This window comes from Setaria viridis, chromosome 3 (genome assembly GCF_005286985.2).
Source record: "Setaria viridis chromosome 3, Setaria_viridis_v4.0, whole genome shotgun sequence".
Classification (NCBI taxonomy): Eukaryota; Viridiplantae; Streptophyta; class Magnoliopsida; order Poales; family Poaceae; genus Setaria; species Setaria viridis.
Genome location: NC_048265.2, coordinates 2,034,143 through 2,048,256, shown reverse-complemented (window position 1 = coordinate 2,048,256; position 14,114 = coordinate 2,034,143). Strand labels below are relative to the sequence as shown.

Here is a 14,114-nt window from a genome sequence, read left to right as displayed (position 1 = left end):
GGTAGGTATTATACAGCCGCACCCACTTTCAAACCAAATCTTCTCCTCTGAGTAGTAGATGGGGAAAAGGAAGTCGACGGCGCAGCTAAAGCCTCAGCGTCTCTGCCCGTGCCGCAATGCTGTGGGCCGTGGCAGCGGGTACCCGGCGATTGGTCCGGTCCCTCTTGGCCTCCCGTGCTTTCGCGCTGGCTTTTCGTTTGACTGATCGCAAGCCGAATCCACTGGAATCTGATCTGCACCGCCCCAATGATCCATCCCGCAGCAAAAACACCCCGAAGGCGACGAGTTCCTTGCGCTCCAGCGATACAGAACGCTAGGCTGCACTAGCGGCAAAGGAACGGAGCGCATCGCGCCACGGCACGAACTCGCCACTAGCGAAACGATTAACCAGTCATCTGCGGCCTGCCCACCACAACGCGCGCTTCCTTCGTGCCGGGACGAAGCCGGACGGAGGTCGGCAGCCGCTGCCGCCTAGCCAGCAAATAGCCGGCTTCGTTCCGTCCGTTCGCGGAGAAAGGCCGCGACAAGCACGGGAAACAGCGCCGGCAGCCGGGAATATACCCGCTCCGCGGCCGCTCGGCCACTCCCTCGGTCGTCTTCCCCAGTCCATCCCGCGCCGCTCGCTGCTGCCGTGCCGTCTCGCGCCGCGCGGCTCACACATCCCATTTCCACTCCCCCAAACCAAACCTCCCAAAACCCACACGGAATCGCGGGCGCGAGCATGGCGGTGGCCTCCACCTCCATCCCGCCCCTCCCCGTGGCGCTGCCCGCCGCCGCCGCCGCCCGCTTCCTCCCGCTCCGCGGCCGCCGCGCCGCAGACCCGCGCCTCGGTCCCGTCGCCACGTGGTACGCGCGCCAACCCCCTCGCGATCTGATTTCATCCTCCTTCCTCGTGCGGTCGTGTTCATTTTCTGCGATTGTTCCGGCTTGTGCAGGAGGAGGTTCCGCGCGGAGGCGATTAAGACGCAGCGGGAGAAGCAGCAGACGGAGGTGCCCGTCGAGGAGTCCTTCCCCGCGAGGGAGGCCGCGCCGCTGGACGGAGCGGACGACCCGATGGTTCCATCGGATGAGGGCTGGGTGGTGAAGCTCGAGCAGTCGGTCAACATTTTGCTCACGGTAATACAAGTCAGCACCCAGATTTCCAGCATAACTGAGCTCATTTTTCCCCCTCGAAGTCCTGTAGCGCTGCTTCATATGCTGTGTCCATATATCTCGATGGTTTTACTTTTACATGCTACTCATTCTGCTGCAGGATTCGGTGATCATGGTACTCAATGGTGTTTACCGTGACCGGAGCTACGCCAGATTTTTTGTGCTGGAGACGATTGCTAGGGTGCCGTATTTTGGTGAGGGCTCCGTTTTGTATGCTTGCAAACAATGGCCTGAAGGCCCCTACAAAATTTTGCAGTGTTGATTTCTGCCATATCAATTGAGTGCTTGTTTTAAGTCTGCTTGGTTGTGAACAGCATTTATATCGGTGCTTCACTTGTATGAGACCTTTGGCTGGTCGAGGAGAGCTGATTATATAAAGGTTCACTTCGCTGAAAGCTGGAACGAGTTCCATCACCTCTTGATCATGGAAGTATGTCTCAATCTTTCCTTTCCACTAGTAAATTTCATGTGTGCAAGAGCTTCCTACCGGTGTCTTTGAAAGTTCTACCGTGCCTTCCTTTTGTTCTCTTAGCTTGCATATTCTGTTTTCCATATTATTATCAGGTCATTACTTTAAATGAATTCATCCTACTTATCATTAAACTCTTGGCTCATATCAGGAATTGGGTGGCAACGCTTTATTTTTTGATCGTTTCCTTGCTCGGTTCATGGCATTTTTTTACTACTTCATGACTGTTGGGATGTACATGCTGAGCCCAAGAATGGCATGTAAGTACTCTTACCAATTATAAACAAAAGCCTGTTTTCTATTACCATAGTCATTTGTGATGATGATGCCTGCACCTATGAATCAAAATACAGATCATTTTTCTGAATGTGTGGAGAGACATGCGTATTCAACTTATGACAAGTTTCTCAAGCTCCATGAAGGTAAGACTGCCTTAATGGCTTAATGAGCTTTTTATACGATCTTCTGGTTGTGGAACATGGACACATGGTTTAATATTTTGTTCATGTGACTTTGTGAGGCAGTGAGGGCCAAATTGTTTTTGATTTTAAGCCATCATCCTTCAATCTAGTTACACTAAAATCATTTCTATCAGTTAATTCCTCTTATTCAAACAATTTGTCTTAATAGTCTCGAGATCCACCTTGTAATTAGCAAAGCTGCTAAATCATTTTACCTCCAGTTCCAATTCAATGATGTAAAATATATGTTTCCTTTCAACAGAGGAGTTGAAAAGACTACCAGCTCCAGAGGCAGCTCTAAACTATTACCTGAACGAGGACCTTTACTTATTTGGTGAGCCCTTATATGGACTCGTCGTTCTTGATGCTATGCATCGATTATTGATATCTGTGCTAATTGCTCCTACTGTTTTGCCCCCTCAGATGAGTTTCAGACAGCAAGAGTTCCATGTTCTAGGAGGCCTAAAATAGGTAAATTTGTCATATCTCAATTTGTCCCCCCTTAACAGCTGTCTTTTTCTAGTATTTTATTTTACTTTTTCAGAAGGTTGGAACTAAACATGTTAGCTGCACTTTGTGAAATTAGTTTCACTGCTCCATCTAAAAGGGATCATAAATTCTTTGTAAAATCTGTTGGTTACCACCACTTACTGAGACAAGACATAATTTAGGGTCCATAAAATGTCTGTTTTGATTCCTCGTTTACTAGATTCTGGCCCTCTGGTTTGAATTATTTGTACAGCATTAACAAGATATTGAGTTGACCTGCCTGTTTCTCTGCCATAAGACTTGTAGGTTGTAAGTGCTCACCGGTTCCCATATTCCATTGCAGATAACTTGTATGATGTGTTTGTCAATATAAGAGACGATGAGGCAGAGCACTGCAAGACAATGAAGGCCTGTCAAACGCATGGAAGTCTTCGCTCTCCTCACTCAACACAGAACTGCTTAGAAGCTGATACGGAAGGTGTAATACCCGAAAAATGATTGTGAAGGTATTGTGGATTGTGTCAAAAAGTCCCTTACAAAGTAAAGACCGAGACCTGTATACAAATTTTTGATGATATTCCTTTTGTTTTCCATTTCCCCTTTAAACTAGGAAATAGTCGTCCTTCTATTATTTGTTTTTACCTTTGTGTCATACTACAGAAGTCAGTATAGATGCAATTACACGACATCATCAAATATCTTACGTTTGAAAAGATTTCAATTCGGGCCTAGTGAAACATTGCTGAATCGCTTGTTGTGCTGCCAATGTCATACATAGAACGTTGCATCGTAAAGTTCATGAGCACGGTGTCCAAAAGGCATCGTAGACGAGTCCCATGGAGGAATGGTGCGATCCAGTCGCGGAGCTTAAGATAAATACGAGAACAGTTTGTGGAAGTTTTCGCATAAAATATCTTCACTCTTTTCAACAAACCGGTACAGTGTACAATTGCATCATTATTTACTTCAACAAACTGTTATAAAATCTATTCTCCATTCTTTTCATACCACTACGATTATTTTTAGTGTTAAGTCTCTGTATGTGCCTATCTAAGCATAGCTAGAGGTGAGGAATGCAGCAGAGCAGACCAACATTTTCAGGCTCACATCTTGCATACTTTGTCATCTTTACATTCGCCCTGCAGAGGAACAATGTCATCAGCAAACTGAAGCTACTGATATGTTCATTCACACAGCCAGCATGATTGGCAGAGGAAACGAACTCATGACTAGAGGACCAACTTACTGCAGCTTTTCGGGACGCCATAATCTCTTCTAGCGGAGGTCGACCTGTCATAGTGGGACAAAAAATGAGCAAATTTGTTCAAGAAAATGCAAAATGTTCAGTACACTTCGTTTGCAGTTAAGTTCATTAAAATAGTTTTGATCGGACTACCACAACAACTGGAAGAACATTGTCATAAGTTAGCAATGTGCAAAGTTCTTACTGGTTATATACTGCATTTGGGAAAAAATGTATGTTATGTCATAAGTTAACATACCTGTAATTTGCATACGGTATTTCGCCCACACACCATATACAGCATTTGCCATGGTAGCTACCTGCAGAGTATCAGGAGGAGATGAATAAAAGAAGTACAAATGTTGTGCAACGATAAAACTTGTGTCATTTGAAAAAGAAAATGTTCTGCTACTAGAATATAAAAAGCAAGCAGCTGAATGGTAACCCTCTGAAATGAAAGAAACAATATGATCCTATGTTTTGCTCTCTGTAAGTGTGAACTTACAGGTTCATACTTTGTAACAGCATAAACCCATCCAAGTCCTACTTCCTCATATAATCTTCTAAATGCCTGCAATTACAACGCAGCAAATATTAGCATAAAGCATTACTGATGCTCAGACCAAATATAACTAAATTCTACAGCAGCCCATAAGAACAGCCTTTTATTTTTAGTATTACACTCATACTCTGTTGGGTTGGCACTATAATTTGGAACAGTGGGACAAACTAATTCTTGAAGATAAGGTCAGATTAACTTCGACTGTAAATTATTTAGCACATGATTCGCTACAGTTGGCACAATGACTGTAACAGTCTAATGATAATGACTATAATCTCTGCATGCAAGAGTGCATTGGACTTCATCAAGAAAAATTTAGTGCATGAATTTGCTTTACACTAAAAGTTAACAATCTTGATTTTTTAACATGGTACGCATGAATTTGCTTTACACTAAAGGTTAACAATCTTGATTTTTTAACATGGTATGGACTCATTAACACAAGGACAAAAGCTTGCACTTACGCACCAACACAGAGAATTTAAGTGACCGCAGGAGAAACAGATGTATTAAAGGTCTGCGGTAGACTGGTAGTGAAACATCTACTCATTCATTAATTCCATGTTTAACTGATGCTTTTCATTAGCTACAGAACATCTCTGTTTTACAATCCTAGTTATCCGGCAGCAAGCTGGTAGCCTCTGCTTTTGGAAAAGAAAATCCCACAAAACTTCAAGACATAATGTAATGTCATACCTCAACATCTGTGACAATAGTTCCATCTGAAAGAATGGCATGTATCCTTCCCATGACCTGAAATGCAGAGAATGATTTGATTGAGAAAAGATAAACAAAATCACATGATACTTCAGCTCCTCCTGCATTTTTCTATTTAGCCACAAAACATAATGCTAGCACTGAATCTGGTTTCACTAAACTCCATTGAAGATTCGTGCTACTATGCTCGCTGAAAAACTGAATTGCAGAAACCAAGCAATATTGTAGCAGTGGAGTAGTGTGTGAGGTACATCAGGCTCTCGACATGCTTCAATACTGCTTTCCACTTTTTTAGAGAGCACAGAAGCACAGAAATTAGCATACTAAGCACCATCAAGAATTTACAAACATAAGTAGCTAAAGTATCAGAACAACAGTGCATGGTACAAAATGGCAGCCAGGAAAACTTCAGAAGCACGCACTTTAAGCAAAGACAGGGAAGGTCAAAATCCATTTCAGTGCATGCGGAGAAATTTTTGTTCAGTGCATGCCATAAATTGCTACAGATTATCTATGTGTGTGCCAAGCAACTTATGTTGTTTTGAATCATAGCATTTAGGAAACCAAACTTGAGATGATCAATTTCATTCATGAGAAAGCATAAACTGAGGAAACAAAAACAAAATAGAATCTGTAAATTGGAGTAATACGGACAGTTTCATAATCAAGTCCCTGATTGTCATCTGGAGAGTAATCTTTTGAGCTTATGTCAACGAACTTTATTGCTCCATAGGATTTGTTTCTTTCTCTCAGCATGTTTACCTGTACAAACATGAGAGTAAGTACAAGCAAATTTAGTTTCTGCTATCTGTATCAACACAACGGGAGTCTATTATTTTGGCCGTAACCGGAATTATAAGTGACGGAAATCTATCCAAATTCGTCAAAATACAAGTCAATGTATCTGACTTCCATGAGATAGTACTACTGCTGCACATTAAGATCATAGCATGGATAATGATGTTGAGAGGGTCCTAAAATGTTAAGGTTCCTGGTACACAATTCCACGGTCTTTACTGAGTGTCCCTGAAGACATGGGGTTCAGGTATCTCAGCTGAAAGTCTTAGATATAAGGTAAAACATATATCTGGTGAAATTTCTGAGACAAAAGAATTTACATCATGTGAGGTATACAACTGACAGCAAAAGGCATTTTTTTAGAACACAAATGTCACATGAGTTCACACAGGAATATATCGACAGCATGTGTTGGTTAATTTGTTCTCTCCAATTATCAGTGAGCTCATAGCCACCTATTCCCAGCAATTGATTAGGCATCCGCAGATCATCTCGCTGGAAAAAGTACTCAAACAACTAAATAAAACAGGACGAACATATCACTACATTCTGAATATTTTAGACACCATTGATTGTGCTGTGGCATAACTTAAAAACTCCCAGGAACCATTTGTTGAGCGACATACCTCACGCATACAGAGCGGGCAATCACCATCATAGAGCATCTTGATCCTCCAATTTTTAGATGAGTTGTCTCCATCCTTCAGGTCCGATGTAGGGGCTACTTTGACATCGGAATGAACTTGGCATCTGCCAACTGAGGTTTAATTCGCGTTAAAAACCTGATCAACTTTGTAAAAGCATAGTCCTAAAATAAACCTAATAATCACAAATTTTTGGTATGAAGGAAACAAAAATGGAATAGTTTTGTGGGCTTCTTCAAGCATCAAAATGCGACTCGTTTGAGTGCTTTATCTCAAACAGTTTGCACGAATGATCCCCTAATGACCAGATAATGCGGCAGAGAGGCTCCGATCAAGCCACGCACACCGCTAACAACTAATCGACTACCAATTTTGCAGTTCTCCACGCATGATTAAGCATCACAAGCTAGCAGTTCCCCAACCCAAAAACAACGCCAGACCTAGCATACCAATTCTGATCGAAGTATCCGACTTAAAAACAGCAGGAGTAAGCACGCTCCACCAATCCCCCATCAACCTACACCGCTAACAAGCTAATCGAGGGCAACGAGATTGGCAGCTTGCTCTTACCATTCGGCGCGGCGCGGCGGGAGGCACCGAGCGCCGCGGCGTCCCACCGCCCCGGTGGCAGGACCCGCGCGCCGGGACGTGGGCGCGCGCGGGGCAGCGCCGCTCCCAGGCGGGCCAGCGAGCTCGCCATCGGCCTCTCTCTGTCTCCGGTGAGCGGGTGGCGAGCGAGGAGGCTCCGGGGCGCAGCGGCGGCCACCGATTCAAATGGGCTTGGTTCCTGGCCGCCCTTGCTCCACCGCGGCCTCCCTCCGCGCCGCTAATTTTCCCTCGCTTTTGCTCTTTTTTTTTGGGAAAAAAAATTCAATTTACTACCTCCAAGCACAAGCTACGTCCAAATAACCACCTAAACAATAAAAGGGTTTACTTAACCCCTTGCTTTTACTAAACAACATCAAATCACACCTTTTAACATATACTTGAATCCGTTGTGCTGATTGGCGTGTTTACCTGCCGGTTTTGCTGATTAGGATTGATACGTCAGCAGTCCTACGTGGCAGGTAAGTTTGGGTTCAGATTGCCCCCTCTCCCGTGTATGTTCCCCCTTCGATTGCCCGTCACCGGCGGCCATCCCTGTCCCCGTTTTCTGGTTCTGCACTACCGGCCAGAACATCCAGGCCAAAGGATCAAGGAGCAGACAGATGGAGCTTAGTGAAAAGCACAAATGGCTCTTTTTTCTGTGAAGCGATACAAGCGATTGCTGACCAATCAGGCACTCCTGTACTGATCACATCCTACACAAAAGAGATTCCTACAAGATGAATCACCTGAGGCCTAATTTGTTGCAATTGCTTAAATTGCCCCTGGTGACATCCTTCCCATTGCTGCAAGCCTGCAATTCATGGAACACCTCATGGGATGGACAGAATTATAAACACCTTGGAGCCAACAGTGCGCGGCAAGAGGCGGCAGAGCACGGCCAAGTGCCGCACGGGAGCGTGAGCTGCTGGGATAGAGATGGGCAGGCGGCGGAGGCGGGCACAGGCGAAAGCAGAGATAGAGATGGGAGGGGCACGAGACCGTCGAGACAAGTAAAACGATGGATTGGCTGGAGAGAGAGATGGACAAAGACTAACCTGCCACGTAGACTGCCAACGTGCCAATCCAATCAGCAAGATCGGTTGTAAACCAGCCAAATCAGCAAAGCGGTTTCAAATATGTGTTATAAGGTGTGATTTGATATGATTTAGCAAAAATAGGAGCTATGTAAACCTTTTTATTGTTTAAGGGTTTTTTTTTGGATATAGCCTATACTTAAAGGTAGTAAATGGATTTTTCCTTTTTTTTTTAATTTCTGAAGCTACAGCAGCTGCTGCTGCTGTGATCGTCAGCTTGGCTCGTCGCTATAGTGTAGCTGAAGAATTTACTCGATTAACATCATAGGGACATTTGGTTTCAAATCCTAACGATTTTCAATACCGTTTTGAAACAATTTAAAGAAATTTACTATACAGAGTTATGCCTGCTTACATGTTTATGTTAGAACTTGGTAGGATCTGGTATCGTGTCGTTAGCTATGCACCATCCTGGTGGAGCTCCCTCGTATTAAAGCTTGTTCGTTGAAACATGGCTATCAAGATCGGATTATAAGTATTAAAAGTGTTTTTAAGACTCAATCACTCAAACACCATGGTGCATCAGAAGCAGCTCCGACATGGTGAAAAAGTCCGATAGCGAAGCTCATGGACTGATGGGCACGCTCTGCGGAATGTAATAATTCGTGATAACCATGCCATTTTGTTCTAGTATCTTTTTCTGTAAAGTTAGATCGAAATTGAAAATACTGGAGCTAAATCCCTACTGCCATAGACATTAATTTTATGCCGCCAAATAATTTTGTTAACACAGTAAGTCATTAAAGAAAAGAAACAAACATGCGTCTTCGTGGAGATGCAGCTTGGCACAAACCAACTTTTAAAAAATTACACACATGTCTTGGGGTACTTTTTCATGAACACAACAACTAACCGACTTATGATTTCAGGGGAAAAAAAAGAACAACATACTACGCGTCGTAACATTTTATCATTTTCTCTTCATCATGACAGGACATGTCATCTTTACAGAGCATGACACGAAACAATGAGTTAGAGTTAGCCTTCAGATTTTCCACAATCCCTCTTTTTTTTTTATTTTCCACCATTCCCGCAACGCATCTACAAAGTAGTACAAACATAACCAATGACATGTCCGTGCCATACCCAGGAATATCCCTATTGGATTGGAACACTAAAACAAGCAGCCTCAATAGTAGCCGAACCGTTCCAAAATTGACTCAGCCTACGTTTACATGCAAAATGTACGCGTGCGTGCATGGGGCACGAGGAGAAGTTGCGCAAGCTCTCTCCTTCTCATCCGACGTGAAAAGGCGTCCCGTAACCAGCAAAGCCGCATAGCAAAATTATGGTCGGCCGCGACGCGGGGGCCCACATGGCTGGCGGCCCCCACGTGATCCAGTCACGCCCAATCGCTCTTATCCAGATCGCCGTCGACTAGAGGGCCGCGTCCTCCGCGACTCCGACGGCCGAGCCGCTCCCCCTATCCACCATCCGACGGCCGAGCCGCCCCTTCCAGACCTTTCCGCGCGGTGGAAAACGCCGTCCCGGTTTTCTCTCCTGTCCGAGGCTGGGAAAACCCTTCGGTCAATCGCGGCCGTCCGTCTGGCGATCGAACGGACGGAGAACGTTGCGGGCAGGCCTCGCCAATCCGGTGTGCCCGCAGGCGTGCGAGCATGGCCCCCCTCATCATGATGGCCGTCCAGATTTACCTTTTGCGGTTAACCCCTCGTACGTTTGTCGTTTCAGGTGAACACCCAGGGAGCCTCTGATTGGCGGGTTCTGTACTCCGGCCGCCCCAGGGTGCAGCTACATTCGAATAGTGTAAGGTGAAGGGGGTTTGTGAAAACAAACAGTTTTGGTGTTTCTTGGATGAGATAGAAAACCAACCGAAACCCAGCGGAATTCGCTGGGCAGCGGGTGCGGAGTTGCAGTAGAGGTCAGGACTCCGGTGGTGGACGGAGGCGCGCAGATGGAATGAGGAATTGGGCTCTGCTCCGCCGCCAGCCTGCCGCCGCGCCGTCCCGCCGCCCCGGCCGATCCCTGCGGCTATCCCCCACACCCCCTTCTCCACGGGCACCTTACCCTCGCATGGTGAGCGCTGAGATTCAAATTGCCGTCCCTCCTTGAATCAGTTTGAATTCTTGCTTTCCATGTTCCGGACAGTCGAATTCACGGCGAGTTCTTAGGGAAGTTGTCATTTTTCGGTGTTTGGTCGAGGGATTCAGTGGAAAGATTTGGGTTCTTTTTGGTGGTTGGTTTTGCAGGCGTGATCCAATGATAGCAACAAGAGCGCGCCTTCCCCTCTCCCTGACGGCGTCGTCCACCCCGCACGGCGCGCGCTCCAAGAAGAGGAGGAAGCTAAGCCATGTCCCCCAACCTGGACAGCGCCATCAAGAGCCAGGTGCCGGCGCTGCTCCTGAGGCGCCTCTTCGGCGCGTCCAGGCGGGATGAGGCGAAGCAGCTGTCGCGCTCCCCGTCCACGGCGCCGGTGGGGAGGCGGCGGGTGTACGTGCAGACGGAGACCGGCTGTGTGCTCGGCATGGACCTGGACCGCGGGGACAACGCGCACACCGTCAAGCGCCGGCTGCAGCTCGCGCTCAACGTGCCCACCGGCGAGACCTCGCTCACGTTCGGTGACCGCGTCCTGGAGAACGACCTCTCCTCCATACGGTCGGACTCGCCGCTGCTGCTCACCAGGAACAGCATCAACCGGAGCTGCTCCACCCCATGCCTCTGCCCCGTCTCCAAGGACTTCGAGCAAAAGGATTGCAGTGGCCTGGTTGAGATGCTCGGGTGTTCCAGCAGCTGTGATCGGGTGAAGCGCCTTGTCGAGGACGTGGTGACCGCTATCAGGAGCGGGGTGGATCCAGTCCCCATCAGCAGCGGCCTTGGTGGCTCATACTACTTCAGGAATGTCATTGGTGACAGGGTTGCCATTGTGAAACCGACGGACGAGGAGCCTTTTGCACCAAATAATCCCAAGGGTTTTGTCGGGAGGGCGCTTGGTCAGCCAGGACTGAAGAAATCTGTGCGAGTAGGAGAGACGGGATTCAGGGAGGTTGCAGCATACCTGTTGGACCATGACAACTTTGCCAATGTTCCTGCCACTGCTCTGGTGAAGATAACACACTCCATTTTCAACATAAATTGTCCGGTAAATGGGGGGAATCCGTCTCCAACTCATGACCAGAAGCAGCAAGTTAACAGCAAGATTGCTTCATTCCAGCAGTTCATTGCCCATGACTTCGATGCCAGTGACCATGGCACATCAAGCTTCCCTGTTGCTGCTGTTCATAGGATCGGGATACTAGATATCCGAATTTTCAACACTGACAGGCATGCTGGTAATGTGCTGGTGAGGAAGCTTAATGGTGGCACAGGTCGCTTCGGTTGCCAGACAGAGCTGTTCCCAATTGATCACGGCATGTGCTTGCCAGAGAACTTGGAGGACCCTTACTTCGAGTGGATACATTGGGCACAGGCATCGATTCCGTTTTCTGAGGAAGAGCTCGAGTATATCAGAAATCTTGATCCAGGAAAGGATGTGATGATGCTGCGCAGAGAACTTCCAATGATACGTGAGGCCTGCTTGCGTGTCCTGGTCCTGTGCACAATCTTTCTCAAGAAAGCTGCAGCTTTCGGACTTTGCTTGGCAGAGATAGGTGAGATGATGACAAGGGAGTTCAGAGGGATGGAGGAGGAACCAAGCCAGCTGGAGGTTGTGTGTATGGAGGCCAGGAAGAGAGTAGCAGAATGGGAGCCATTCTCTGCTACAGCTGAGCAAGAGGGTGACATTGATTTCCAGTTCTCGATGGATATGTTAGGAGAATACAATGATTTAATGCGATCGCCAAGATTCAATGGCTCAGGTTTCAAGGGGTCTAGTTACAGAAGCTCTCTGTCTAAGCTCGTCGAAAGCGTTGAAGAGGGCAATGATGGCCATGAAGATCAAAATGAATCTGATCGAGTCTTTTACACCGGATGGAATACACCCAATTTTCCTAGCAAAGCTACAAAAAGTGCCATGAACAGGAGTGCGGATGAACAACTTCAATCAAGTATGTGTTTTGTCAGGCTATCGGATATGAGTGCCGATGAGTGGAATGTCTTCCTTGAAAAGTTCCAGGAACTGCTCAAAGAAGCACTGCAGGAGCGCGCAAGGGCAGCAGCAGGTCAAAGGATGAAGCAGCGGCTGGGCACTTCATGCAAGTTTTGAGTCGGGCAATAGCACATCAGAGAAGGAAAAATATGTACTGCTACTTGTACTGCTTGCTTATGGAGTGGGTACAGGATGAAGATTTCATCATTTGAGTCACCTTCAACCTTGTGCTACGATCTAGGTTGCAACTGTTATGTCCATCAGGTAGATAGGACCACAAGGATATGTAGTGATGGGTGTGAAGAACTGCTGTGCATGTTCATTAGCTATGTTTGAGAAGGAAAATGCTTAATAATAAATGCTTGTCAGCCTGTGTATACTGGGTTGATGTTAAATACTCCAGTTTTAGTGTGCAATTTCTTAGTCGTTGCTGAAAATTCTTTGTAGTTTGTGATGTGACCTGTGAGCAGTGTAAATATTGCACTTTTATGTAAATAATCAATAATGCTTACGTGGTGTTGAATATCTTGGATGTGCGCTTGTTTGCTTGGTCTTGGTCTCCAAAATTTTTCCAAGGCACATATATTACAGTTTGAAACTGTTTGGGAGCAGTTAAATACCAATAACATAAGCTCTTCTCACCTCCAGCTGCAGCTTCACAAATAAACAAAAAAATAGCTGTAGTTGTATTATGTCAGCCTTCCTTGTCTTACAGTGAGAAAGGTAACTTCAACTGTTGCTGCTGTGACAAGATCAGGCATTAGTCAAGTCATCAGGTGCATCAGTGGGAAGAAGAATCATACAAACGGTTGTTAACTGAACAGGGCAGTAATTCTATCATCATCACCATCACCATCACCATCATCAGAGAGAGAGAGAGAGAGAGAGCGCATTAACTCTATCATCATAGATTCACACAATATGCAGTTTGACAAAACAACATAGGTTTTGGACAAATCAACTAGTAGATTTAAAAGGCATGGGACAACCCAGTATAATCTATCAATAAGGATGGCTTTGATATATGAATAGCTTATTAGCTTTTAACCTTGAATACTATATGTAAAGTGATTTTGTAAAAAAACAAATCACTCCATTTCTGCAATCGGTATGGTTTGTCATAGCTTTAGCATTATCAACCCTCAAGCACAGTTCCTTTACACATAATTGCATAAATTACCAACTCCATTGTTTCCAGTACTCTTTGCCATTGCACGCCTTTGGATAGGGGATGCTCCACCTTTCCTTAACTCAATTCATCAATACTCAAACAATGTAAACCCTGCTACATTAATATGAATCAAATGCTCTTGTTCCCAGCAAACATTTATAATTTTTCCCAGCAAAGGAATTATGAAAACTAAATTACAAAGAGCAGAAACTAAATACCAGATAACATAATAACATGACCTGAACAATGGCACCAATGTCTAATCTTACGTGTCTTCTAAAGCAAATTGGTTGTGGTTCCATATTTTAGCAATCAATTCATGTGCATAACTTTGTCTATCTTATGCAATAAGTCATTTGCTACAATATATTTCAGCTCTATCTTGGCATCACAACAAAGGAACTGAATGCATAACCTGTAAGATTGCTTTACTACAATATATTTTCATCTCTATCTCAGTATCATAACACAGGGAGTCAGGAACTGAACACATAACCTCTAAGATTTGTTATGATATACTACCCCCGTCCTTAAATATATGATGTTTAGGACAAGCTAGTTAGTTCAAAAATGAACTAATTTGCTTGTCCTAAACGTCGTATATTTAAGAACGGATGGAGTACGTAATTGAAGTAAAGTATCTTGTGTAAGAAGTTTGAGCTCAGTCTACTGTATATTGACTAC

At 45.4% G+C, this 14,114-nt stretch overlaps 3 protein-coding genes across 3 annotated transcripts; 2 read left to right on the top strand and 1 right to left on the bottom strand.

The window, feature by feature from the left end:
* The first annotated feature begins 413 nt into the window (after window positions 1-413).
* LOC117849475 (ubiquinol oxidase 4, chloroplastic/chromoplastic) lies at window positions 414-3,292 on the top strand. Its single transcript, XM_034731038.2, is given in 10 exon segments — window positions 414-846; window positions 936-1,116; window positions 1,253-1,346; window positions 1,467-1,582; window positions 1,773-1,881; window positions 1,975-2,043; window positions 2,345-2,416; window positions 2,506-2,553; window positions 2,915-3,065; window positions 3,067-3,292. Coding segments are annotated over 10 exon segments (1,014 nt in total). The 5' UTR covers window positions 414-721; the 3' UTR covers window positions 3,116-3,292.
* Window positions 3,293-3,469: 177 nt separating this feature from the next.
* Window positions 3,470-7,351, bottom strand: LOC117849476 (uncharacterized protein At5g50100, chloroplastic). Its single transcript, XM_034731039.2, has 8 exons — window positions 7,106-7,351; window positions 6,518-6,648; window positions 5,748-5,855; window positions 5,073-5,129; window positions 4,320-4,385; window positions 4,074-4,134; window positions 3,818-3,861; window positions 3,470-3,710 (listed from the first exon to the last, which is right to left on the bottom strand). The coding sequence occupies exons 1-8, from the start codon at window positions 7,233-7,235 to the stop codon at window positions 3,675-3,677; spliced, it is 633 nt and encodes a 210-aa protein (XP_034586930.1). The 5' UTR covers window positions 7,236-7,351; the 3' UTR covers window positions 3,470-3,674.
* Window positions 7,352-10,060: 2,709 nt separating this feature from the next.
* On the top strand, window positions 10,061-12,784 carry LOC117848173 (phosphatidylinositol 4-kinase gamma 7). The gene is made up of 2 exons (XM_034729504.2): window positions 10,061-10,251; window positions 10,425-12,784. Exon 2 carries the CDS (start codon window positions 10,526-10,528, stop codon window positions 12,374-12,376), a length of 1,851 nt encoding a protein of 616 aa, XP_034585395.1. The 5' UTR covers window positions 10,061-10,251; window positions 10,425-10,525; the 3' UTR covers window positions 12,377-12,784.
* Window positions 12,785-14,114: the final 1,330 nt, after the last annotated feature.